The 24,918-nt window shown below is 54.9% G+C and overlaps 7 protein-coding genes across 7 annotated transcripts; 4 read left to right on the forward strand and 3 right to left on the reverse strand.

Moving 5' to 3' along the window:
* Positions 1-292: 292 nt before the first annotated feature.
* Positions 293-1,505, forward strand: JCM15063_000749 (uncharacterized protein; the record flags this gene model as incomplete). Its single annotated transcript, XM_076681098.1, has 5 exons — positions 293-301; positions 404-758; positions 833-928; positions 999-1,199; positions 1,267-1,505. The coding sequence occupies 5 exons, from the start codon at positions 293-295 to the stop codon at positions 1,503-1,505; spliced, it is 900 nt and encodes a 299-aa protein (XP_076531751.1).
* A 553-nt stretch (positions 1,506-2,058) lies between these two features.
* JCM15063_000750 (proline--tRNA ligase) lies at positions 2,059-4,843 on the reverse strand (the record flags this gene model as incomplete). The annotated part of the gene is made up of 10 exons (XM_076681099.1): positions 2,059-2,063; positions 2,144-2,606; positions 2,684-3,294; positions 3,372-3,450; positions 3,523-3,598; positions 3,672-3,788; positions 3,862-3,880; positions 3,948-4,195; positions 4,284-4,500; positions 4,561-4,843. 10 exons carry the CDS (start codon positions 4,841-4,843, stop codon positions 2,059-2,061), a joined length of 2,118 nt encoding a protein of 705 aa, XP_076531752.1.
* Positions 4,844-5,206: 363 nt separating this feature from the next.
* On the reverse strand, positions 5,207-8,181 carry JCM15063_000751 (uncharacterized protein; the record flags this gene model as incomplete). The annotated part of the gene is made up of 6 exons (XM_076681100.1): positions 5,207-5,335; positions 5,411-5,473; positions 5,550-6,360; positions 6,425-7,595; positions 7,678-7,809; positions 7,881-8,181. The coding sequence occupies 6 exons, from the start codon at positions 8,179-8,181 to the stop codon at positions 5,207-5,209; spliced, it is 2,607 nt and encodes an 868-aa protein (XP_076531753.1).
* Positions 8,182-8,614: 433 nt separating this feature from the next.
* On the reverse strand, positions 8,615-13,745 carry JCM15063_000752 (uncharacterized protein; the record flags this gene model as incomplete). The annotated part of the gene is made up of 10 exons (XM_076681101.1): positions 8,615-8,723; positions 8,796-8,903; positions 8,992-9,165; positions 9,250-9,500; positions 9,584-9,730; positions 9,822-9,996; positions 10,060-10,433; positions 10,496-12,634; positions 12,692-13,350; positions 13,739-13,745. 10 exons carry the CDS (start codon positions 13,743-13,745, stop codon positions 8,615-8,617), a joined length of 4,143 nt encoding a protein of 1,380 aa, XP_076531754.1.
* Positions 13,746-13,813: 68 nt separating this feature from the next.
* JCM15063_000753 (uncharacterized protein) lies at positions 13,814-15,153 on the forward strand (the record flags this gene model as incomplete). The annotated part of the gene is made up of 7 exons (XM_076681102.1): positions 13,814-13,909; positions 13,962-14,006; positions 14,075-14,264; positions 14,335-14,447; positions 14,524-14,600; positions 14,660-14,881; positions 14,949-15,153. The coding sequence occupies 7 exons, from the start codon at positions 13,814-13,816 to the stop codon at positions 15,151-15,153; spliced, it is 948 nt and encodes a 315-aa protein (XP_076531755.1).
* A 629-nt stretch (positions 15,154-15,782) lies between these two features.
* On the forward strand, positions 15,783-21,428 carry JCM15063_000754 (uncharacterized protein; the record flags this gene model as incomplete). Its single annotated transcript, XM_076681103.1, has 19 exons — positions 15,783-16,255; positions 16,337-16,463; positions 16,529-16,718; positions 16,781-16,857; positions 16,921-17,010; positions 17,079-17,478; positions 17,546-18,396; positions 18,461-18,986; positions 19,089-19,192; positions 19,256-19,372; positions 19,435-19,555; positions 19,623-19,649; positions 19,710-19,771; positions 19,840-20,102; positions 20,171-20,236; positions 20,300-20,626; positions 20,692-20,981; positions 21,058-21,307; positions 21,380-21,428. The coding sequence occupies 19 exons, from the start codon at positions 15,783-15,785 to the stop codon at positions 21,426-21,428; spliced, it is 4,410 nt and encodes a 1,469-aa protein (XP_076531756.1).
* A 1,172-nt stretch (positions 21,429-22,600) lies between these two features.
* GLN1 (glutamate--ammonia ligase) lies at positions 22,601-24,380 on the forward strand (the record flags this gene model as incomplete). The annotated part of the gene is made up of 6 exons (XM_076681104.1): positions 22,601-22,651; positions 22,741-22,776; positions 23,056-23,097; positions 23,260-23,428; positions 23,519-23,604; positions 23,694-24,380. 6 exons carry the CDS (start codon positions 22,601-22,603, stop codon positions 24,378-24,380), a joined length of 1,071 nt encoding a protein of 356 aa, XP_076531757.1.
* Between the last annotated feature and the right edge of the window lie 538 nt (positions 24,381-24,918).

The raw sequence follows: 24,918 nt of genomic DNA on the forward strand, positions 1-24,918 counted from the left end.
CCCCCCCCCCCCCCCCCCCCCCCCCCCCCCCCCCCCCCCCCCCCCCCCCCCCCCCCCCCCCCCCCCCCCCCCCCCCCCCCCCCCCCCGGCGATCTTTTTTTCGCGGGCGGTGAACCGTCCCTTGAGAAAAAGCGCGTCCGTCGCGCTATGCCGTCATTGAACTCCGCGACCGATCCTCGAGCAAAGAATCGCTTCATAGACTTGCTCTGTCCAGCTCTTCTCTTCCCTCTTCTTCACTACCAAAGCACTTCCTCACACAATCAACCCACTACCACCCAACCCAACCTTAACAATGGACAAGGTGAGTGGTCGAGCTCCTCGCGCTTACTCGCTGTTCCCCACATCATGCAATCGAGTCCGCTGACTTGTTGGCCTTGCTGGTCTCGCGTTCATTCTCGATCAGATCAAGCAAGTCTTCTCGCACGACTCGTCGGACAAGCACGCGACCCACAACTCGAACGTCGACGCCACTTCGACCACTCCTGCCGCTGCCACCACCACCTCGGCGTCGAACACCACCCCGGCCGCGACCGAGACCACCGGTGCCCGTCAGCACGAGTCTATCGGCGACAAGCTCCGCGAGCACGCTCACCCTCCCTCGCACCACCACCAGCAACCCAAGCAGGATGGTCTCTTGAACGAGGCCGATGCCAAGGCTGCCCAACACGACCACCAGCACCTTGCCCCCGTCACCCACGAGCACCACCAGCGCCACGAGGTTGAGGAGGTTGAGCGTCAACGCGAGGTTGACCGACACGGTAAGCGGCCTTAGCGCACATATCACAGCTTCTCGCTCAAGCTCGGTCCTGACGTCATGCTTCTTTGTCTCTAGTTCACCACGTCCAGCACCACGTTCAGCCCGTGCTTGACACTCAGCACGGCGAGGAGCAGCACCACGAGAAGATCCACCCCGAGACTCACATCAAGGGTGAGCTTTTTCGTCACCTTTCTCTCGCAGAGACGCAGAGTCTAACTCCTGCCTACTTCTCGCCTGTTAGAGCGTCACGTTGCTACCGATGAGGACAAGGCGATGCTCGCTTCGCTCAACACCCACAAGGACTCCCGAACTGAGGGTCCCTCGGAGAAGACCATCATCGACAAGGGCGAGAAGGTCCACACCAACACCTCGCACCACGTTCACCACCTCGTCCAGCCCGTCATCGAGCGCGACACCCACGAGCACCACCGTACCCACACTGGTAAGCATCCATCTCTGATCTATTTTTCAGGTGAATCTGTGACTAACACGAGGACTCGGTTTGCCAGTTGTGCCCATCCACCAAGAGACCCACGAGGCTCCCATTGTTCACCAATCGGTTGCCCATGAGCCCATGAACATCAAGGACTTCGTCTCTGGCGGAGGTGACCTCAAGTCGAATGTCAAGCACGACGTCTCGCTCCTCAACCGAGGTGAGGACTGCGAGCGCACCGTTGACGGACCCGCCGAGCAACTCAAGTCGACCCTCGGTCTCGGAGGTGCCTCGCACACCAACACCACTGCCTAAATCCGCAGTGGTCGCTTGACTTTCTCCCATTTTTACATAGCATTCACTTTTCCTCGCATCGTGATCACGAACGACCCTCCAGTACATACCTAAAGTAGTTCTAAAGCAGTTTCTCTTCCCACTTGTTCTGTTATCTTTTACCTAAATGCAACATCAAGTATGATAATTACCTTGTTCAGTCCATTCATGCGAGATGTCCAAGTCTTCCCTGCTATTACTTGAATTGGGAAGCTGAGATTATGGATATCGGTATTGTCATCGCGATATCGCTATGACTATTTTACCCACTGAAGAGAATGGTTCCGGACACATTGGTTCTTGACGAAGGCGTGATTAATCGAAGGAGCTTTGAGCTACATTCTTCGGTGCACCTTGACAGGGCGGAACAGAGTCGAAACCCCAAAATATGAGATTGCGAAAAGAGAGAGAAAACGATGAAAACGAGAAAGAAAAAGGTGATTGCATCTCTCCCTCCCAATTATCCAAACACCCAGCCCCTTCCTCTCTCGGGGTGATCCTCGCGATAAATCTTTGCAGCTTTTTCTTTGTTTGTTTAGTCTGCAGAAACACGAATGCAAAATCAAAATCGTCAGTCAAGGTACTCCGAGGGAAATGCAAGGAAGGGGAAGGCGTCGTACAAGAGCGACCGAACAGAGTCCACCTCTTGGCATCACGTTGACAGTTGGGACACTTTTTGCCTTCAATCGAACCGTACTTGGATTGGTCGTGCGGGATACACAAACTCTTGGCACCTGCCGAAGGTGCCCGTTCATCTTCCTCTCCTTCAACCGATTCTTTCGCACTACGTTTCTTGATCTCGTCTTCACACTCTTCGACTTCACACCAGGGAACGGCAAGGACGTTGTTGCGGTTCAATGCTGGAACGAACTCTTTCCAATCGACCACGGTCGTGATCGAGTTGTCGTATTGGACCCGAGCGCGGTTCAACATGTCGTCGTGAATCGTCTCGAGCAATTCCGAGATCGAAGTCGTGAGGTTCGAGAGCGGGAGGGAAGCTTTCGAACCGTTGTCACGACGAACTGACATGACGGATTGTTTCTCGAGATCTTTCGGTCCGAGTTCGAGTCGGATCGGGACACCCTAGTTGCGTTTCGATCCGTTCCGAAATGTCAAGGTTGAAGAAACATGCTGAAACGGAGAGGAACAAAGGAACGCACCTTGAGCTCCCAATCGTTGTACTTGAATCCAGGAGTATAACCTTCCCGAAGATCGGCCTTTGCCCGAATTCCAGCCTTGACGAGTTCTTTCGCCAATCGATCCGCTTCGTCTTCCAAGTGTCGCCTCTGTTCGTCCGTCGTCTTGGCCGTGATTCCGACGGGAATGATGACGGCTTGCAACTGAGCGACTCGAGGAGGAAGGACGAGACCTTTGTCATCTCCATGAACCATGACCATGACTCCGATACTCCTAGTCGACAACCCCCACGAGTTTTGCCACACTTTGATCTTGTCTCCTCCAGGGTTTTGAGGGTCTTCGACATCGATGCCAAACATTTTCGAAAAGTTTTGTCCCAAACAGTGCGAGGTTCCTCCTTGAATCCCTCTTCCAGTAGTAGGGATGAACCCTTCGACCGTCGTCGTGTAGAGTCCTCCTGCGAATTTCTCCTTTTCGGATTTGACTCCCGGGATCACGGGGACCGCGAGCAATTCTTCGTACACTCGTCGGTACAAGTCGAGGATTTGCAACACTTCCTCATCGGCTTCAGGTTTGGTCAAGAACGCCGTGTGACCTTCTTGCCACAAGAACTCGCGAGTGCGCAAGAACGGTTCTAGAAAAAACGAGAGCGCAAATACGAATCAGTACTGCAAAGAAGCAGTTGTCGAGGTCTGTGTAAAAGAGACTGACGAGGGTTCTTGAACTCCCAACGAACGACCGAGTTCCACTGGTTCAACTTGAGCGGGAGATCACGGTGAGAGCGAATCCACTGTGTATAGACTCGCCGCAACATTAGCACTTTTTCTCGAGTGGGGAAGGGTTAGAGCGAGCGGAAATTGACCTTGGCGTAGTAAGGGTACATGACGGTCTCGGAAGTAGGACGGATCGCAATCGGAACTTCGAGATCGGATTGCCCACTGTAACAAGTAGACAATTATGACATGAGCCTCTTGTTCGAGGGAATAATTGAGGAGGAAAAGATCAGCGTACGCTCGGGTGACCCATGCGACTTCAGGCGCGAAACCTTCAATGTGGTCCTTTTCTCGCTCGAGGACAGTGTTCGAGACGAACATGGGGAAGTAGGCGTTGTTGACGCCGAGCGCTTTGCTGCAAGGAGAGAGGTTTTCAGCTCAGCAGGCAGTTACCTTTCGAGATGGAGAAAGAGAATAGTCAAACACACATGTGACGATCGAACCAAGCTGCGAACCAAAAAAATCCCCGATCAGCTCTTGCAATGGAGGAGGAAGATTATGGGGACCTGCTCACTTTGGATCTCTTGCCAGATTCCATACGACCAGGGTTTGAGGATGTAGCATCCCGAAATGTCGTAGTAATCGAGCATCTCTCCCTTGATCAGAACCTGTTGGTACCATTCTCCAAACACGGCTTGTTCCTTCTTGACCGTGAGTCCAAGTTGAACTCCGGCTTGACCCTCGAGTTCGGTTTGAGCCTTCTTGTTGCTGTCGGAAGCACCTGCAGATTTTTGAGCAGCGGCTTTGGGAGCGGCGGCAGGACTGTTCTCCAAAGCAAGAGAGTTTCCTCGGTCAACACCAAAAAGAGAAAGAACGTGAGAAGACAAGCGAGAAAAAGAGAGACTCGTACGGTTCAGCACCTTTGACCATAAATTCGGCTTCCTTTGTCGCAGCGCCTTCCTCCTTCAACTGGGTGACGACCTTGTTGAAGTCTTGGGCCGAGATGGACAAGATATCACTCGGGTTCGAAGGGGAAGGGATTCGAACCGAGGCGAGCGAAGAGAGCGATTTGGACGTGATGACCAAAGTCGAAGCGGCGAGTTCAGTCGGAAGCGACAACGGGGAAGCTGCGAGTTCAAGCTTTCAATACTGTGTACTCTGTCTCTCTCGAGCAGTAAAGGGCTCACCTTGGTCACGAGTACGGCCAATGAGGGTTTCGAGGTCGGCGGCGCTGACAGCTCGCATGTCTTTCAAGCCGACGGTCGTCGCGAGGGCTTTCGCCGGACCGAGGTTCTTGGACTCCTCGATCGAGACGACGACGAGTTTGAGGTCACGGTCAGGGTGATCCGGGTGCTTCGATCCCGACTTGGGACTGAAGAAGTAACTCAGGACTGCCTCTCCTCCCTCGGTCGCAGCATGAGACTGCAATCCGAGTGAAGCGAGACGTTGGGTGAGGTTCGAGACGTCCATTGTGCTAGTCGAGAGCGTCGGAAGTGGGTTGTAGGTCCGTTTGAGATGAACCGAGTTGGAATGAAACGATCTTGGAACCAACACACGCGAGCACGAGACGGGAGTCGGAGGGCGAGAAGCGCGCGAGAGACTGAGCGCGAGTCGGCCGAGGCGTTGAACGGTCGTCGTGGTTGAGACGCGACAGCGAGAATCCGTAGCGGAGGGGAGTACTTTGGGTGGATCTCGCACGGGGGTCGACTATCCTATCGCCCATCTATATCTCAAACCTCCCCTGGACTGCATGAAATCGATTCTCGCTCTCAAAACTAATGACTGATAGTATTGCACAGCCCACTGCTTTCCTTCCTTGTCATGCCTGATCACTCATCCTGCTGGAGCCTGCCCTTTGCCACCCCCAGCTTGTGCAGGAGCGGCCGCTTTGGTAGAGGCAGTGACGGCAGCTTCTGTAGGCGCTTTCGGTTTTCCAATGTATTGCGCGTCCGTAGGAGGCGCCTGTACAGATTATGTCATCGAGTCAGCTCTCGCGACAAGGTCAAAGAAAAAAAAAAAGTGAGAGAAAAGGCATACCTCTGCCATTTCCTCTGCAATCCTCAATTGGTTCGCACGATCGCCCGAAACTCCAAACTTTGCCTAGAGCGACGAAGAGAGTGACGTTTCCGTGAGCAGTCACGCATAAACGAGCAGCGGGAATTGGAAAGGAACTTGCATCGATTCTAGCCGTAGCGCTCGTACCGGTCAGACCCGCCAACAACAACCTCATCGCTTCGACTCCATTCAACCCTTTCCCTCCCGTCGAGATCGCCCACGCTGGAGGTGCACCCGGAGGGGGGACCGCCGGTTTGCCCGTCTCTTCCGCTTTCGCCCGTGCGAGTTTGACCGCCTGGTCGTACTGGTACTTCTGTTGCGCGGTTTGGTACGTCGCATCTCGAGCTCTCATCAACGCGTGATTGACCAACTCGGGTTTGTCGCACACTTTGCCCGAGAACGCGTAGTACCTCCCCGCAACGTCGTTCCACAAGACGTCCGTTTCACCTCCCCCTTCACTCCCTTTCGAAGTGAGGCACCTCCACTTGTGTTGGGGGAACGGTCTCGGCAACGTCTTGAGCATCGAGATGGACAATTCCTCCTCGAACAATCGAGGGTCAACCCGCCTGTTGTCTTCGGACGAAGGAAGTTCGACCATCTCGTAGATCGCACCTCGTGCCACGAGGGGTGAACCTGCACCTCCTCGATAGATTTCCGACACGTGCAGGATCAGCGACAGGGGCAACAACTTGCGATCGGGATCCGTTTGGGTTCGTTGGATCTTGGGGTCGAGTACTGCATCTGGGTTCAACCGGACAAAATCTCCAACGTGCAGCAGTTCGGGTCCATGGAACACGTGCGAGTGACTCAGGTACGCTGTGCGAGGAGGATTCTGGACGAGTTCTTCACGACGTTCGACTGGTGCAACCGTTGCTTGACCAGCTTTGGGTGGAGGAGCAGATAGATGAGGTCCAACCGCGATCATTGGAATTCTGGGTAGAAAGCAACTCGTTGGTATCGTGTTCATGACTTGCGCGAGAGTAAGAGAAAACTTGCGATCTGAGCTGCATCGATGCGAAACATTTCGCGATTCGGTGTGCTCTCCAGTACGCTCCGACTACTGACCCCCATCCTTCCTGTTGAATGTTGCTCCACCCTTTCTTCTTGCCGTCCAAAGTTCGACTCTCCCACTGCCACTGTTTCGCATCCATCGTCTCGGTGTTGGCCGGAATGAACTGCAACCACGGGATAATGTTCTCCAACCGAACTGCCTCCAACGCATCGTTCGGGTTCTGCGCCATCAGTTCAACCCCGTACCGGACGTCCAATTCGTCACTTTTGCCTTTGATCCTGCGTTCTCGTACGATTCCAGGCCATCGACTGAAATCCGCGTCCCCAATGTACCTGCGTTGTGCTCCAGGAGGTCGAGCGAGCGGGACTCGACACCAAATCAGCTCGCCAACACGGGGCAGAGTCGGCAGACGCAAGTCTTGTTGAACTTCTTCGGCCGCGAGAGTCGATGCTTGTGCGGCGATTTCCGGAGGTGCAGGCGTCATGAATTTCGAAATGTTGTCAACCGTTGGAGGCTCGAGAGGAGATATTTTCTTCTTTTGCTGTTGCGCTGGCACTTGTTGAGCTGGAGATTGTGTTGACTGTGGTGGTGGTTGCTGCTGAACCGAAGCTCCTCGACTTGTGGGCGCACGAGAGACTCTGCCAGATGCGGTTTTGCGACTCGTCGAGGGTGGTCCATAATCAGAAGAGTATGCTCCGTCGTCCTCGTCGAAATCGTCGTACGCGCCTCCATCGTCCATGTCGAAATCGTCGTCATCGTCTTCTTCCCATTCCTTGAGCTTTGCTTTGCGTTTCGATTTGCCCCGTTGACCGACGACTGCTTTGACGCCTGATACGGGAGCAGTCGATGCAGTCTTGGCCGCCTTGTTGGCGCCTCTCCCTCCTCTACCCGTTCCCGTTCCCGTTGGAGCTGCAGTTGCAACGTCATTTCCAGGTCCAGTCCCCGATCCTACACTCTCTTCCTCGACATGGTCGTCTAACCCATCTGCGTTGCGTTTTGTGGATTTGCTGCCTCCCGGAGCAGGAGAAAGTTCGATTGCCGAATTTCCATAGACTTTGCATCCGTCGCAAGGACACGCTCCTGCTTTGTCCCGCAGGAGCCAACTCATGTGTTTTCCGAGTGAAGCGGCCGATCGCATCTTGCGTCCATCGTGACCTGGTGCAAAATGACAACGAAACATTTCGCGTTAATCGACGAGCGTTTGAACATGCTGATGTACTCGAATGGATTTGCGTACCAAAGAGGAACCTGTCATGCCTGACTCTCTTGCCGCCTTCACTCTGAGTCGGTTCTCCCTTGCGAGGTGTGACTTGTTCAAACAGCGCGTACCCTTTCGGCAACTCGTCCAGGGTCCAATGAGTTGCCCAATCTTGAAATCCATGTACCGAGTCAGTCATCCTGTATACCGTTGCAAAGAGCAGGGAGAGAGGCTCCTCTCACCTCGGTACAGCCCCAAGTCTTTCGCCAACACTTCCCCTGCTACTCTCCTCCAGTGCTTGTGCATCTCGTGACTCGGTTCCAACAGGGTCATGTCTGGATCTTGTTCCGGCCATCGCGATGAATCCCCTTCTCCAAACTCGTGTTCGACGACTCCAATCGTGTCTGGATTGTTCCGCGAACTTTGACGTTGGTACACGGCTCGAATCGTGAACGCTAGTGAGGCCGTCCTACTGCCGAGACTGCAAGGTCGTTTCAAGTTGGCAAACACGGTCGGGTCGATCGCGAGGTTACTGATCGGCATGTTTGGACTTTTGGATTCAGCACCACAAAGGCGCTGTTCGCTTTCTCCCCGTCTCTTGGTGTTTGCGGAGCTTGAAGTCGTTCGACGAAAGGGTTGGCGAGCGAGTGCGAGTGTAAAGCGATGTGAGTGCGGCTGCGGTAAGGTGGGGATGAGAGATCAACTATTTCCGCACGCGCGCACGCCCTGCATAACCCCGCGTCGACCACTCGACCTTTCTCTGCCCTTCAGACCTCCCGTAAAAAGGAATCATACGAACGTCCTTGACCGCAGAATTAAACACAGGAAAACAAGAAATTTCGAGGTAAAGACATGAAAAAACGGTCGAACGTCGAACCGCGTAAAGGGGTGAAATACGAAAAAAGGTGGGGATCTCGAGTCACAACATAGTGAGAGAGTACATGTACAGTCGACCGTGGGGGGAGATATTGCTCCATCAGGACAAAGAGGAGGTAGGGAAGGGTTTCCCGCGCACTCGAGGGTAAGCTTGTTCCCTCAACCGTTTCTTGGGCGCGCTGTCTTCTTTCCATTGTTGGCTCGAACGTCTGTTCATCAAAGCGTCAGTCAGCGGTCTGTAGTGAGGGACTTTGGAAGGAGGTTCGATTCGAGGTTCATACCTCATGCGAGACAGGGCACACACTGCGAGCGCTGCACTTTTGAGACTCGGCTTTGCACGCTGCCGCGTTGGTACAGGGAGTCCAAGTTGCGCCATGATGCTATCGATTCTGTTCACGTCAAAAGCACAATTACGAGGATTTGGGGGGTTCAGTCGCATGTTGGTTTCTCAGCGAGAGAGAGAGCCAAAGCACGTACGTCGCTTGTTTCTCCTGAACGACTCCGGCCAAGTATTGTTTCTGTACACCTGCTTGATGCCTGAACCCGACTTCTCGATTGACTCGCAACTTGAGTGATCGCACGAGAACCAACAGTCCTTTCGATTCCTGCTTGTGCGCCACCCTCAGGTCTTCGATCGCTTGCAGATCGAGCCTGTCGTTCAAGAAAACGGGACCACGCTCGTATGAGTGACTGCGTCCGTATCGAACGTGAGAGATGGGAGACGAAAGACTTTACCCTTGCGAAGCCACTCTGTCCCCATTCTGTCGTTGCGCAAACTCGTCTCGTTCCCGCCTCACTCCTGCAAGATCGAGTCCGAGACTGATCGCCTCTTGTCGGACTCGATTCATGTCGGATTGCAAATTGGCAACTCCTCTCAGGATGTCTCCTCGTTCGTCTTGCAGTTTGCGATGTTCAGCTTCTTTCGCTCGCAATGCCGTTCGCAGGGTCTCGATTTCCGCTGCGTCACACGAGCACGACTTTGCACCCTGTCAAAATTGAGCGGCACCTGAGCGTCAGTGTCGGTGCTCTCGTATAGTCGAGAAGCAGGAACGAAGCGGTTGGTTCGCACAGTCTCTAGTTTGGCGATTCGAGTTTCGAGAGACGCTTTCGCTTTCTCAATCGCAGCATGTTCGCTCGTGAGCGTTCGAAGTCGAGATCGTTCAGTCCGGAGTTCCGTCTCGAGTACGACGACATTGTCTCGAGCTTGTTGCAGATCCTATTCTCCCTCTCATCGAGGAGATTAGCCGCAGAGCGAGACAGAGCAGTGCGAGAGAGAGAGAGAAAGAGAGAGAGAGAGAGGCACGCACCTTTGATAGAGCATCTTGATGAGCGAGCAAAGTTGCCTTCTCGTCCGCGAGCTCCTTGACACGGGAAACCTGGGCTTGCGAGACTGCCAGTTGAGTCTTCAATTCGGCGTTCTTGGCGTAAGCGGTCGCGAGTTCCGAACGAACAGACTCGATGGCTTTGCCTTGCGCAGTGTAGCTGATGAGGAGGAAAGGATCAGTTGATGCGGTACGACCTTTCAGAACCGCGGAAGAAACTTACCCGTCGAATGAGATGCCGGATTGATCGACCCGAAGTTGAACGACCTTGTTCGCATCGAACGTCGTAGAGCAATCGGGACATCGGATCCTCGTCAACCTCGTTCGGGCCTTCTCGATCGATCCATCTTCGCCCAACAACCTCTCGAGCTTCGCTTCGAGTTCGGCGGTCCTCGTTTGCGCTGCCGACAATTGCTTCGCGATCGAGATCGTATCGAATCCGGCCGCTTCGAGCCTGTCGAGCTTGTTGTCAATTTGTGCGTTGGCCGCGACGAGCTGAGCTTGTAAATGTTCAACCAGTTGCTCAAGCTCGTGGATCTGCGCGAGGAGAGGCGAAATCGTTTCGTTGGCGGCACTGCCAGGACTCCAGTTCGGCAGCTACCCAGGCTAGAGAGTCAGCGATAGTATAGCGAAGGATCAGATGTTCCGGTGAGACTCACATTACTGAGGAATTGACCAGGAGTCTTGGGAGTTCGAACCGCGGGCAAAGGCCTCAGTAACCAGGACTTGTCGGGAGTTTGCTTGTTTGGCGAAAACTGGAGAGAGATTTGCTGGCGCAGAGACTTGACGCGATCCTCGAGGTCCGCTTTCGTCGTTTCTAGAACCGACATTTCGAGGTCTCGCACTTCGGCTGAACGGTCCGCAGCGTTCGTTGCCGCGAGCCTCTCGTGAAGCTGCACGATTTCCTGACGGGCTTCTTCCAGTTCCTCCTCGAGTGTGGCGATCACGTCGTCTTGGTTTCCGTTGTACGCTTCGTTGCCAAGGGGTGACTTCGCCTTCACGACACTCAGTTGGGAAATCTGGGCAGACAGGGACGACTTGATCTGCTTCTCGCTCGAAAGCTGCTGGCGAAGAGCGGCAAGGTCATCTTCGTTTTGAAGTAGTTGATTCGCAGACTCGTCGAGTGCTCCTTCGAGTTGCTGGATCTCGTCGTCTTTCAAGCGCATCTGCTCTTTGAGCAATTCGAGATCATGGTCGGGATCGCCTCGGTCCTCGGCAGCTTCGAGTTCTTCCTGCATGCGTGCGAGCTCTTCGTCCCGTGCGAGGAGATCTTCTCGGAGCGAAGCGATTTCCTCCTGCAGTGCAGCTCCAGATGTCTGACTGCCCTTCTCGTCGAACCTTTGTTGTAATGTGTCTCGTTCCGCCTTGATTTGTTCGAGCGCCTCCTTCTCGCTGCTCCTCGCGATATCATCTTGCCGTCTCTTGAGTTCGAGCTCCGCCCTGGCCGCTTCAACTTTGTGCTCCTGCTCTTCCATCACCTTGCTCAGCTCGGCTTCGAGCTGTTGCATCTTGTCCGCAAACTCGGTTTCCTGTTCGACCAGAAGCTGCTTGACTTCTTCTACTTCGTTGTCCTTCTCGTTGAGCTCCTCGAGTAGGCTGTCGATCCGTGCTTGCATGTCACCAAAGTCCTTCTCGCTCGCTTGTCCGGCCGCCGTGAAGTCGGCTTGCAATTTGATCAGATCGGCCTGGGCTGCATCTCGGTCGGACGAAGTCGTGTCGAGGGCGTCTTTCAGTTCAAAGACTTCCTGTTGGAGTTCCGAAACTAGGGTTCCGGTTGATGAGTCTGCGAGCGAGGACGCCTTGTTCGAAACGATTTGGTCCCTCAATTTGCGAATCTCGTCGTCTTTGTCTTCGAGATGTCCTTGCATCCGTTCGAGTTGTTCCTCGAGGTCTTGGATTTTCGAGACGCCGTCCTTCATACCCTCTCGAAGCTGCCCTTCGCCGAATTGATCTTGCAAGCCTCGGATCTTGCGTTGCCCCTCGACCAGGCCCTCGAGTTCCTTGCCGAGAAGCTCGATCCTCGAATCATCGCCATTCTGTTCGCCTTGAGAGTTTTCTCGAGTTCGCCATCTCGCGTTCGAAAGATCGACGCTGATACCGCCTGCGACGCTCATCTCCCGGATCGTAAATTGGAGCCGCTCATTGTCTTCAGTCGTCTTCTTGAGCGTCTTGACGAGTTGCTGGTTCTCATCAGTCAAATGCGTATTGAGTTGGTGAAGGTACGCATTGAGTTTCGCTCCGTTGAACCGGCTGCCGGTGGCGGTCGCTCCACCACCGATATCGGCAGATCCTCCAGATGGCAACGACGTGTTTGCTTTCTGGTGAAACGTGGTCAAATCGTTCGAAGAGTGTTCGGATGTGAATGAAGAGACGGAGCGCTGATCTTCATCGATCCTGGCGAGCGAAGAGTCGGACACTCTGCGAGCCGATTGTAACGGATGAGGGGTTCCGCGAACGAAACGGGGTTTTGCTGTTGAGCGCAGACTCGTCAAGAGATGATTCGCCCGTCGAGCGGCGTCTGTCTGGCTGACGAGAGGCGTAGCTGGAGTCATGTTTTGCAGCGGAGAGTCGAGAGCAGGTGTCGCGTGACGATGAGGAGTGAGGGCTGCAGTCGGAGTTTTGTCCACACTTCGAGACAGAGTTTGATCCGATGAGTGTGAATCATCTTGCAACGAATAAGAGAGCGAATGTTTGGGCGAGTAGTTGCGCCCAAGTTCGGGCGAAGCGATGGTCGAATTGAGATCTCGTTCGCGCAGAGGCGACAGAGCAGCCGGCAGCATCTGCTTCATGTCCGGTTCCTGCCGAAGGTTCAGTCAGTACGTCTAGCAGACTTGGCTTCAGAGACCGGGACCCACTTGTTCCTGTTCGACATTTGCATGCTTTTGATCCTGGCTGTCGAAAGACTCGAGAGGATGATGATTCGAGCTTTCACCTTCGTCTCTGGTCGTCTCGTCGTCGAGGGAGGTGTCGCGCTCTCCCTGGTTTGGATCCGGTAGTTCCGACAACTCCATGCTATCGACGAGAGGGTGTGCTGGCAGATGACTGTGCTCGGATTCGTCCTCGCTCACTACAAGCATGTCTTCCGCTCCGACGCTCGACGCGTCCTTGCCGATCTCGCTCATCGTGTCTTCGAGCGTCGTCTCGACTTGAGCGTTGTAGCGCGGTGAACTTGGACGACGCAGGCTGTCCAATTGCGGCGGTGGTCGTGCGGTTGCAGTCGTGTCGTTGCCGCTACCTCCATAGCGTGTCGAGATCGTCGACGGGACGATAGTCGCGTTCGAACGATGGTAGGCAGTTGCGGAGGATGGCGCAGGAGTCGAAGTGTAGGGAGAAAGAGGAGGCGGTAGCAACGGACTTCCGGGTTTGCGCGCTGGTGGAGAGTGTGCAACAGTCGAGTCTCCGTCCTCAGAGAAGGACGTCTGGTCGGCAGGAAGTCCCGGGAGGTCGGGAAGCGATTGTTGATTCAAATCCTCGATCCTCCGCAACACCCGCGAGGGCGTCTCTGGCTGGAACACTAGAGCGCGCAAAGGGGTCAGTGACTATGGTAGATCTCGCTAGGGCTTACGTACTGCGACGACGATGAGGTAGAGCGGAAGATGAGTTTCAGTAAACAAGTCGATGTCGCGGAGGCGCGTTCACCAGCACGTGCCGAAAATGCTTGTCTTTCGCCAGTCTGATCCCAGGAACATTTTCTTGCATGTTGCACATGATTCGTTACTAAGTACTTCAAGCCCCGACAAGCCCGGTCCATCGAGTTGGAGGTGCGCTTTAGAAGCGTGAGGTCCGAAGCAGTTCCGCGGCGAAACACAGGCAAACGGCGCGGACGGACCCTCTCGTTTTGCAACCCATCTCGATTCTCGCGCTTCTCCAGTGCTTCCATCTCAGTAGAATCTCGTACCTACATGCCATTCCAGCGGAATAGCAGATCAGCAGCACGGAGCCGCCATATCTGGGCTACTTCTCTCCTCGCCTTTTCAATGCTCTACCTGCCCTTTACGTCCGGCCAAGCAGCTTCACGATTTTTTGAGAACGGGTTTTCGAATCCGATTAGTGGCGGGGGGAAGTGGCTGACTGTAAGCTTTCCCCGGGTTCCCCAGGCTTCCCGCTCCCCTTCGCATGTCCCAGTGGCAACGTTTCCCGTGGTTCTCAAGGGAGCCGTTCTCCGTCAGCGTAAGGCTGGAATCAGTAGCTGAGAGCGCATGTCTGCACTCCTGCTTTCCCCTTTACCTCTTCCACAGGAATGGAACAATTGGTGGGCTGGAGGAGAACCGCTCAACGTGGTCGTGTCGAGTCTGTCCGATGCACGCATCCACAGTCTAGATGGCTTTCTGGACTACTGTGCCTCTCTACGCTTCAGCAAGCAGTGTTTTCAGTGGGTCGATGGAGATTCGTTACAAGCGGCGAATTTGGGTGACGGGAACGAGCTCGGTGAGGGAATTCGAGCTTGTGCCTCCCAAAGCGGTCAAGACAGATACTCATCACGTCAATATACCGACAGTGAATCAGACAACAATCATGAGGTACAACTACGATGATCCGGTGTTTGGAACATGCTCAGAGTCGCTGCAAGGTGGCAACCATTTTCGGGTGTTTCAGCAGAACGGACCGCTTGTATGGCCTACTCGAATACGAACTTCGCTATTGATGCGACTTTAGAAGAGACTGACGATATTGAGCACTCGTCTAGGCAAATTCGAGCGCGTGGTTTTTGGCAGTTTCGAAAGAACACAACCTTGCGCAGCATCACGACATTATCGCCAACGGGTGAGCACTTTTCCCAATTGAAGCTGGAGACTGGTCACTCACCTTGGAACTTGATTCAGCTACGACCTCGGTCGGGATGACCTAGTCGAGCTTGCTACCAACCCGGCAGGAACTCGCTCGCCCATCTCGAAAACGCTTTACATGAGCACAGTCTCAGCTTTGAAAGGTCCCGCATACTTTGGAGATATCAAGCCCGATCAGATCAATCACATTGTAGCGATCGATGGGAGGATAGCGCTACTCACGGTGAAAGTTGTCGAGGAAGGCAACGGGAAGTTTGCGTACGTTCGCTATCCACCGTCTGAGGGACACGGACATGTTCTGACAAGCCTCGTGATCCTCCTGAAGGGAAGATGCCTGGTTCACCTCGATTCGACTCTCCGAGTTTCTGATCTTTATCGGAACAATTGTCTTCTTGGTGATCGCGCTCGGGGTCTTTCTTTGCGTGCACTACCGTCATCGGAAACAATCGGTCGCAGAAGTTCCAATGTCGAAACCTGCAGCAGCAGGGAAGAGCGACGAATATCCTTTGCTCGACCGGCAGGTGGTGTAGTTCCAAATCTATGTCGTTCAGCCGCCTCAGCCAACGTGGTATTCACTTTTCAACGATATGCTTCATACATTGTTGCGGAAGACCCACTCACGCCTGAGCGGAGCCGAGAAGCGGCAAGACAACAGAGAGAACCGTGCGCGTCTGAAAGTGGCAACATCCCACGCGGAGCTTCGCCTGCCGCACAAGGTCATCGCGCGCTGACGCGTACTGCGCTAATTCTACGGGACACACGCGGCGCCAAGAGCACAAAATGTGTCCCCTAACAGCCGTCCTTGCAGAAGTGTCCTGCGGGACTTTCGGACGTTGCCGCCGGCCCGAGAGGCGACTACGAAAGCGCTCGGCACGTTGCCGGATCGGGGACAGTGCGAGTAGCGATACCAAGCGAGAGTCTATCGCTGGTCATACTGAGGTTGTGGCGCTGTGATACAACCGCTGGAAAGATAGAAGGAATGCGCAGTTCACGAGAGAGAGAGAAAGTGAAGTCGAGTCGATTCACGGCCCGCCGGATCCGAGATCGGAAGCCAGAACTTGATGGTCCGAGAGATCTTCGCTAGCTGACCTCGCTGCTTCCCTTCTTTTTGTTCTCACAGCAGTCTGGTCCCTGCTTCAGCGTCTTCTATCTCGCGACCATGGCCGACTCGCAACACAATGCGACTGGCGCTGCCTCAACTGCTGCCGAGATTGTCTCGCAGATCGCTATGCCGCAAGCTGCAGCGCCCGTTTCGTCGAGTGCCGATGCGGATCGACAAGCACACGCGCAAGTACCGGAATCGCATCAAGGTCACGCCCTAACTACGAACGAGGCTGAAGGCGTCTCTGTCGCTCCCACCCCTTCCGACGGCGAGGGGCAAGCGCATGCAGCCCCCGCTTCCCCCGCCGGAAGCGGGACGCTAGGCTCGCGGAGGTCGCACGCGTCTTCAAACGAGAAGGGCTTCAAACACGAGCAAGACGATGCCGACAGCGATGTCGACCACAACAAACCCAAGGGGAAGAGGAGCAAGAAGGAGCCCAAGGACAAGCGCACTCCGTTTGAGATCGCGATGGAGAACCCAGAGCTCGCCAACCTGCGCGAAGACCACCGTCGCGCCATTGCAGAACAAATGTCAGTCTACCATTGCCAGCTCACCCTCAGAGAGTGTGCGGGTTCGCCAACTGATCATGCATCTCGGCAACTTTCTCGCAGCATGTACAAGAAGCCTCCTGCGGGCTCGTATCTCGGCCTGTACCGCTTCACGACCAAGTTTGAGCTCTTCCTCAATGCCATCGGAGTACTGTTCGCCGTTGCAGCTGGAATTGCGCAACCCGCCATGGTATGTCGCTGCTGCCTGTGCCTCGTTGCCGAACCTTGCGCTGATCGAGCCGGACCTCGAGACAGACGATTGCGTTTGGAAACTTGACCAACTCGTTCACGACTTTCGCTTCCCTTCCGATCATCTATGGCAACAACGTGCCTGCCGACATCCTGCGCGCCGCGCGAGACGACCTGTTTGCGAACGTACGGGACGGCGTTCTGATCCTCGTCTACATCGGTATCGGATCCTTTGTGGCCACTTACATCTACATGGGTTCGTCGTGATTCTATCCGACATCCGGATATGACTCGATCTCACGCCACGCTTTTTCGCAGGTTTCTGGGTTTACACGGGAGAAGTCGCCACTCGTCGTATTCGTGAAAAGTACCTCCGAGCGGTCCTGCGACAGAACGTCAGTATATTCCTGCTCATAGACGAATCAAACGATGGAACTGACGCAGCCTGGGTACCATAGGTGGGTTGGTTCGACAAGATCGGTGCAGGAGAACTCACAACTAGGATCGAAACCGACTCGCATCTGATTCAAGAGGCTATCAGTGACAAAGTCAGTGCTGTCTCGCATCGCCAGCGTAGCTCTCCTCCTTCTGACGAACATGTTGACCCTCCCGCCAGGTGCCCATGTCTGCATTCTTCCTTGGATCATTCTTTGCTGGTTTCATCATCGCCATTGTCCGCAATTGGCGACTCGCGCTTGTCATTTCGACGATCATCCCGTGTATCGCAATTGCTGGAGGTTTCATGAACAAGTTTGTCACGGACGCCAAGACGAAGCAGCTCGCCGCGACTGGTCGAGGTGCAACACTTGCGGAGGAGGTCATCTCGAGTGTGCGCATCTCGCACGCGTTTGGCACCCAGCGCAAGCTCGCATCGCTCTACAACGGACCGAACGAGGAAACGAACCAGGTCGGACAAGTTTCAGCCAAATACCAGGGCTACGGACTCGGTGTCTTTTTCTTCATCATCTATGCCAGTTATGCGCTCGCGTTCTACTATGGAACAACCCTTATCTTGCGTGAGCACTTCTTCACGCTTCTCCGAAAGTGTAGCTTTAGCTGAAGCCGCTGCATCGTTTTTGACAGAGGGTCACGCTAATGCTGGATCCATCGTCAACGTCTTTTTCTCGATCCTGATTGGAGCGTTCTCCCTCGCAATGCTCGCGCCCAACTTGCAATCGTTCGCAAGTGGAGCAGGCGCGGCGACCGAGATCTTTGCCACCATCGACCGCGTCCCGGTGATCGACTCGGCGTCGAACGAGGGGATCAAGCCCGAGAAGGTTGAAGGCACGATCGAGCTTTCGAACCTTGACTTCATCTACCCTGCCCGCCCGGCAGTCCAAGTCCTGTACGGGTTCAACGGAGTATTCCCCCGCGGCAAGATGACGGCCTTGGTCGGCGGCAGTGGATCTGGCAAGAGTACCATCATTGGTCTCATCGAACGATTCTACGACCCGGTCGCCGGCAGCATCAAGCTCGACGGTATCGAGATCAAAGACCTTAATGTCGGCTGGCTCCGTCACCAGATCGGACTCGTATCGCAAGAACCGACTCTGTTCGCTACGACAGTCGCTGGCAACATCGAGCACGGCCTGATCGGATCCAAGTTTGAGCACGAATCACCGGAGGACCGCCGTCGTCGGGTCATTGAAGCTGCTACTCAAGCGAATGCCCATGGGTTTATCGAAGCGCTTCCTCAAGGCTACGACACGCAAATCGGAGAGCGCGGAATGCTCTTGTCCGGAGGACAGAAACAGCGTATTGCTATCGCTCGTGCCATTATTTCCGACCCTGCCATCCTCTTGCTTGATGAAGCCACTTCCGCCCTCGATACCGCTTCCGAGACTATCGTTCAAGACGCACTCGACCGCGCTTCGGCTGGCAGGACGACCATCTGCATTGCGCACCGACTCTCGACCATCAAGGATGCTGATCAAGTTAGCTCTTTCTGGTTATCGCTGCGTTACCGTTCACCCTAACTGATAATGCTTGATGCATCAGATCATCGTATTGACCGCCGGACGCATTCTTGAATCGGCCATGACCAACTCTGAAGGCACTGCGCACACACTTCTCTTGCAGAACCCGGACGGGCCCTACTCGAAACTTGTCAACGCACAGAAGGTGCGTGAGCAAAAAGAGGAAGCCGCGCTTGACTCGGCTTCGATTTCGAGCAACGAGGAGAAGGAGAAGGCCCCTGCTCCTGGCGATCTCTCGCGCGCTCAAATCGAAGAGATGGCAGCCAACGAGAAACCTCAGTTCGAAAACCTCAAGCGCAGTGGTACCGGTCGTTCTCAAGCTTCTGAAGTCGTCGAACAGCGCGAGCGCGACCTCGAAGCGAACGCCCCCAAGCCCCACGGTTTCGTTTACTTGATCATCCGACTCTTCAAGCTCAATGGCCGACCCACCATTTTGCCGTATATCCTCGCTTTCGCTGCTGCTATCCTCTCCGGCTGTGTTTATCCTGTGCGTCACGTCTTCCGGACTGTCCCTACCTTTTCCCAAGATATCGCGACTGACGGTTCCCGTTTGTTAACAGGTGTTTGGAATCGGCAAGTCCTTGATTCGAAGATAACATCATCTCGCCAACGTGAATAGACCTGATGCTGACACGTCTCGCTTACTACAGTGTTCGGTGGCGCACTGAGCGTCTTCGCTACGCCAACTGATACAGCCGCCAACCGCGCTGATCTCCGTTCTGGAGGCGATCGCTACGCCCTTTATGCTTTCATCGTGAGGCACTTTCTCTATGCAAGGGGGTACCCCACGACAGCTACTGACAGCGGTTCCAATCAGATTGCCATTGTTGCCACAATCGGAATCATTACGCAGAACTACCTTTTCGGAGCAACGGCCGAGCGCCTCGCCGCCAGGCTCAGGCTCAACACTTTCTCTGCCATTCTTCGACAAGACGTATGTCTCTCTCTTCCTTTGCACCAGCTTCTCCGAGTGCTCATCTGCTGTCTTGTCGACAGATTGCCTACTTTGACCGTGACGAGAACTCGACTGGTCACCTCACCGCTTTGGTCGCAGATCTCGCGCAGAAAGTCAACGGTCTCATGGGAGTCACGCAGGGAACTATCGTGCAAAGCTTCTGTACGTCTCTCCCCGAGCCAGACTATGAGGCAGTTCGGCAATGCTCACTTTTCTTCCGTGTCAACAGTCACTCTCATAGCTGGATCGATCATCGGTAGGTCCGAAATCTCTCCTCTGCCAATGATTGTTTTAACGTTCTGTATTTGATCCGCAGGTCTCGTCTACAGCCCAAAGGTCGCGGCGGTTGGAATCGCCTGCTTTCCTCTGACGCTATCTGTCAGCATCTTGCTTTCACTCACGTTGCTCACCACCGCCCCAAGCTGACGGTTATCTCTTGACTATAGGCTGGTATCATCCGCTTGAAAGTGGTGGTTGTCAAGGATGAACAGAACAAGAAATCGCACGCTCAGTCGGCACAAATGGCCTGCGAAGCCGCGAGTGCTATCCGTACGGTCGCCTCCCTCACTCGCGAGGAAGATTGCTCGAGGATGTACTCGGACTATCTCGAGGCGCCCATGCGTACTTCGAACCGTGTCGCGATCTGGTCGTCTGCACTCTATGCGCTCTCGCAATCGCTGTCATTCTGGGTCATCGGCCTGATCTTCTGGTGCGTTTCTCTCTATCGCTTCGGCGCTGCTTCACGCTCCTGACACGTGTCCTCGCGCGGCTTTGCAGGTATGGAGCTCGTCAGCTTGCCGACGGCAAAGTCTCGCAGCGTGACTTCTTTGTCGCCATGATCTCGTGAGCAATGCGGCGCTCCTGTCTGTGTAGTATTGCGGCTGATGCGATACCTATCGTGAACAGCGTCGTTTTCGGTTCGATCCAAGCAGGCAATGTCTTCTCGTTTGTGCCCGACATGTCGAAAGCTCGTGGAGCCGCTTCTACCTTTGTCACGCTCGTCGACAGCCGACCCGAAATTGACGCCGAAGATCCTTCGGGCGAGCAATTCGATCTCGCCCAATCGCAAGGACACATCAAGTTTGAGAACATCCACTTCAGGTACCCGACTCGCCCCCATGTTCGGGTCCTCCGTGGTCTCGACATTGAGGTCAAGCCCGGTCAATTCGCTGCGATCGTCGGACCGAGTGGATCTGGCAAATCTACGACCATTCAGCTCATCGAGCGTTTCTAGTGAGTCGGCCTATCCGCCAGCATGAACCGAAGCTGCCACTGACAGGTTATATTTGCTACGACAGCGATCCTCTCACCGGCCGCGTCATTGTCGACGGACAAGACGTTTCGACGCTCAACGTCCAGTCGTACCGTCGGGCAATCTCGCTCGTCTCGCAAGAACCGACCTTGTACGCCGGCACAGTGCGCTTCAATATCACACTCGGTGCCCACGTCCCTGCCGAGCAAGTTACCGAAGAGGAGGTCGTTCGAGCCTGCAAGCAAGCCAATATTCACGACTTTGTCATGTCGCTGCCCGACGGCTACGACACTCAGGTTGGTGGCAAAGGAGCTCAGTTGTCGGGAGGTCAGAAACGTGAGTTGTTGGCGACTCTCGTCCTCGCACTCTGCGCGCACCAAAACTGATCTTGTTCCCCGTGGGCGATCTGCAGAGCGTATCGCCATCGCACGTGCCCTCGTGCGAGACCCCAAGATCCTGCTGCTCGACGAAGCGACTTCAGCGCTCGATTCCGAATCGGAAAAAGTCGTGCAAACCGCTCTCGACCAAGCCGCGAAGAACCGAACGACGATCGCAATCGCGCATCGACTCTCGTCGATTCAGAACGCAGACGTCATCTTTGTCCTTGCGGATGGCAAGGTTGCAGAGAGGGGTAACCACGAAGAGCTGCTCAGGAAGAAAGGGTGAGCCCTTAGACGGACCATTTCGCCTTGACTCTTCGCTCTCGCTAACATTCGCCTTGGGCCATCTCACAGAATCTACTTTGAGCTTGTCGCCCAACAGTCGCTCGAGAAGGCGCGCTAAGAGCGCTCGCTAACTCAAGAAGGGCCTGTTCTGGCGACCTGATTTTCCTTTTGCGTTGGATTCTCTTTGACTCTTTCTCAACCTTTGTGCATGTTGTACATTTCGAACGGTCTCTCTTGTGACTTTCTCTGTCTACGCATGTTTACTGCCGCTGCATCGGCGTACTTTGCTTCTTACTCCTTCATGAAACGATAGACTTGCGTATTCTCATGTTGCGTCTTTCCGGGGCCAGGATATCCAACGCGAAGGTGTATTGCTCGGCGCAAGGATAAAAGAAACGCCTGCGAGGAACAAGGGCAACTTGCGTGGACGACGTCACCCAGTCAGCTTTTGCACCGCCGCTGAGCGAAACCGTTCAAAACTCGGCTTCAAACTGTCCACGGGACCAACGTCTGGATTGTCAATTGCCTTGTCGGCGTGCGTCAGGAGCAACCGAATCATTCGCGTAGAGTTTTCTTCGCAAGGAAAAATTGTAGCAGCACAATGACCTTCTCAACAGAGAAATTGACTCGAGAGGTGTTTCCTCTAGATTTAAACCTCCTATGGCACGGGTTCTCCCCCCCCCGTTGAGGTGTTTACTCTTTGGTCGAGATCAGATCGACAGAGGCCACGTGCACGTTTCAATGAGTGGGGACCTAGTCGAGGGCGCAAGTTGAGAGAACCGAGCGACAGGAGGAAACCGCTCAAACTTGAATTGCACCAGAGCTCGGATCGTTCAACGAACCTTGATACCTGTATGCGCTGGCAATTGTCGACAGTGAAAAAGAAAGAAAGAAAAAAACTATCGAGCGTAGAGTCAAGATACGGGCTGTGCGCGGGGACAGTAACGAAAGAGTCGAGACTGGAGAAAAGACGTCGGTGCATGCACAGCATGCGCGAGATAGCCGCGAAACTTGGCAGCTCGCGGCGAGGAGGTAGCTGAGCTCCAACGGAGAATGGATCACGAGCGCAGTTCTAAACTAGGCCAACCTCGAGAGTGATATACGCCGACCACGAGAGAGAGAGAGCGAGGGAGAAAAGCTCTCGCATACGTCGAGTTGATTGGCTGGCCCGAGACCGGGGCAGGGGAGCCGACGTCGAATTTGTCGCTCTCGTCTCCTCCTTCCCCATCCTCTCCATCTCCTCCTCCTCCTCCCGCCCGCTACCCACCCCCGTCGACTCCTGCACCAGCCATGGCTCACGCTAGGAACCCGTTCTCCGCTCACCCGGATCTCCTCCAAAAGGTGCGGCTAACGTCGCCTGACTCAATCAGTTGCGATCTGATCGTGACGCGCTGACCGGTCGTTGCCTGGGTCGGTGTTCGCTTCGACAGTACATGGACCTTCCGCAGGGTGACAAGATCCAGGCTGTACGTGATCCCCGACGCTTGACTGCGCACGCGAGCCGAGTGCTAACGCCGTGTTTGCCCTGCTCTTATCGCTCGCTCCCCTCTCGTTCCGGCGCATCTGTACCTGCAGGAATATGTACGCTAGCCCTCCCTGACATCGGTCCGACGACTGTGGGACTCGCGCACGAGTGTCTGCGGGAACGAGTCGCTTATCTCGGTTGTGCCTCGCTTTCCCGACCTTTTCCTCCCTTCCCGCCTGCCCTCCCGCTCTCCTCTCCGAACGCGCTTGCTCTGCTCTAGGTTTGGATCGATGCCGAGGGTGGACTCCGTTGCAAGACCACCGTGAGTCGTCCCTTTCGCAGTCCAGCTGGCGGGTGTGCCCCCCCTGCACGCGACCTTGCCGCGGGTTCTCTCCACACACCCGCCTCCCCCCGCTTGCGGTCTCTTTTGCACTCACGAGTCGGAGCTGGTTTCTGATCATGTCTCTGTCTCTATCGCTTCCAGACTCTTCCCAAGCCCGTCCAGTCGCTCGACGACTTGAAAGAGTGGAACTTTGACGGCTCGTCGACCGGTCAAGCCGAGGGTCGCAACTCGGACGTCTTCCTCCGTCCTGCGGCGTACTTCCCTGATCCCTTCCGCCGTGGCAACAACATCATCGTCCTCGCCGAGACCTGTGCGTTTACCTTTTCCCCACACCCCGTCTCGGTTCGAATCGCACGCCGATCGAGATTCAGACACTGACGCCAATTCGATGTTCTTGCAGTCGACAACGATGGCACTCCCAACAAATTCAATCACCGTCACTCGTGCATGAAGACGATGGAAGCCGTTGCCAAGTCGGACCCCTGGGTGAGTTCGGGCATTGTCCAACCAAAAGCCTTGGCGCGATCTTTTTCTCTCGACACTGACGCAAACCTGTTGTCGCGCGCGTCTGTCAGTTCGGTCTCGAGCAAGAGTACACCATCTTTGGTTCCGACGGTCGCCCGTACGGATGGCCCGCTGGAGGATTCCCCGGTCCTCAAGGACCCTACTACTGCGGTGTCGGTGCGGGCAAGGTGTTTGCCCGCGACATGATCGAGGCTCACTACCGCGCGTGCATGTACGCCGGAGTCAACATCTCGGGTATCAACGCCGAGGTGATGCCGTCGCAGTGGGAGTTCCAAGTCGGTCCGTGCAAGGGCAAGGACATGGGAGACCACCTCTGGATGGCTCGATTCTTGTTGATCCGAGTCGCCGAGGAGTGGGGAGTCACGGTCTCGTTCCACCCGAAACCTCTCGCGGGTGACTGGAACGGCGCTGGATGCCACACGAACTACTCGACGAACGAGACTCGTGCCGAGGGAGGCATGAAGGCGATCGAGGAGATGATCAAGAAGCTCGAGAAGCGTCACATGCAACACATCGAGGTGTACGGTTCCGACAACGACTTGCGTTTGACCGGTCGTCACGAGACTGGACACATTGGTTCGTTCTCGTCCGGAGTCGCCGACCGAGGTTCGTCGATCCGAATTCCCAAGTCGGTCGCCGTCGAGGGCAAGGGATACTTTGAGGACAGGAGGCCCGCGTCCAACATTGACCCGTACCAAGTTTGCGACATCATGTGCCAATCGACTCTCCTCTCCTAGATTTCCCTCTCCACCCATCCTCAAACAGACGCTAGCTTTTTTTTTGACTTTCGTGTTTGAAAAGCAATCCCTCTTCGACCTTTCGTCCTCTTTTCCGGTTCTCCTTTGACCCACAAACTCTTGTTCTACCACTCGACTTGTTTCCCTTTTCCTCGTTCCTGTTTCTCTCGCTCTATCTCTCTTGTTCTCTGACTCTACCTGTTCCACCTCGTCAAACCTTTTTTTACTACCGCTTTGCCCGCGAACCAAACCCCCATCTTCTTCTCGAAACCAATTCACCCTTAGTTGCTTTACTGCTTCTTTTCTCTCGCTCTTTGCCCGGCCTTTTTGAGGGCTTTTGTTTCCTTTCCCTCGTTCTATTGCCAACGACTTGTCGAAATTGAATGCAATTTCTGTCGATCCACACCTTGGCGCGGAACATGGAGAGAGAGACGCCATTCTCTGCGTGACTGAGTATCCAAAGGTAATCAAATGGAATGAATTTCTGATCAGCACTTGACGCGCAACTCGACTCTCTGCGCCCCACTCTCTCGTTTCG

The sequence above is a fragment of the Sporobolomyces koalae genome (assembly GCF_050403365.1).
Source record: "Sporobolomyces koalae JCM15063 DNA, S_koalae_JCM15063T_v1_ctg55, whole genome shotgun sequence".
NCBI lineage: Eukaryota > Fungi > Basidiomycota > Microbotryomycetes > Sporidiobolales > Sporidiobolaceae > Sporobolomyces > Sporobolomyces koalae.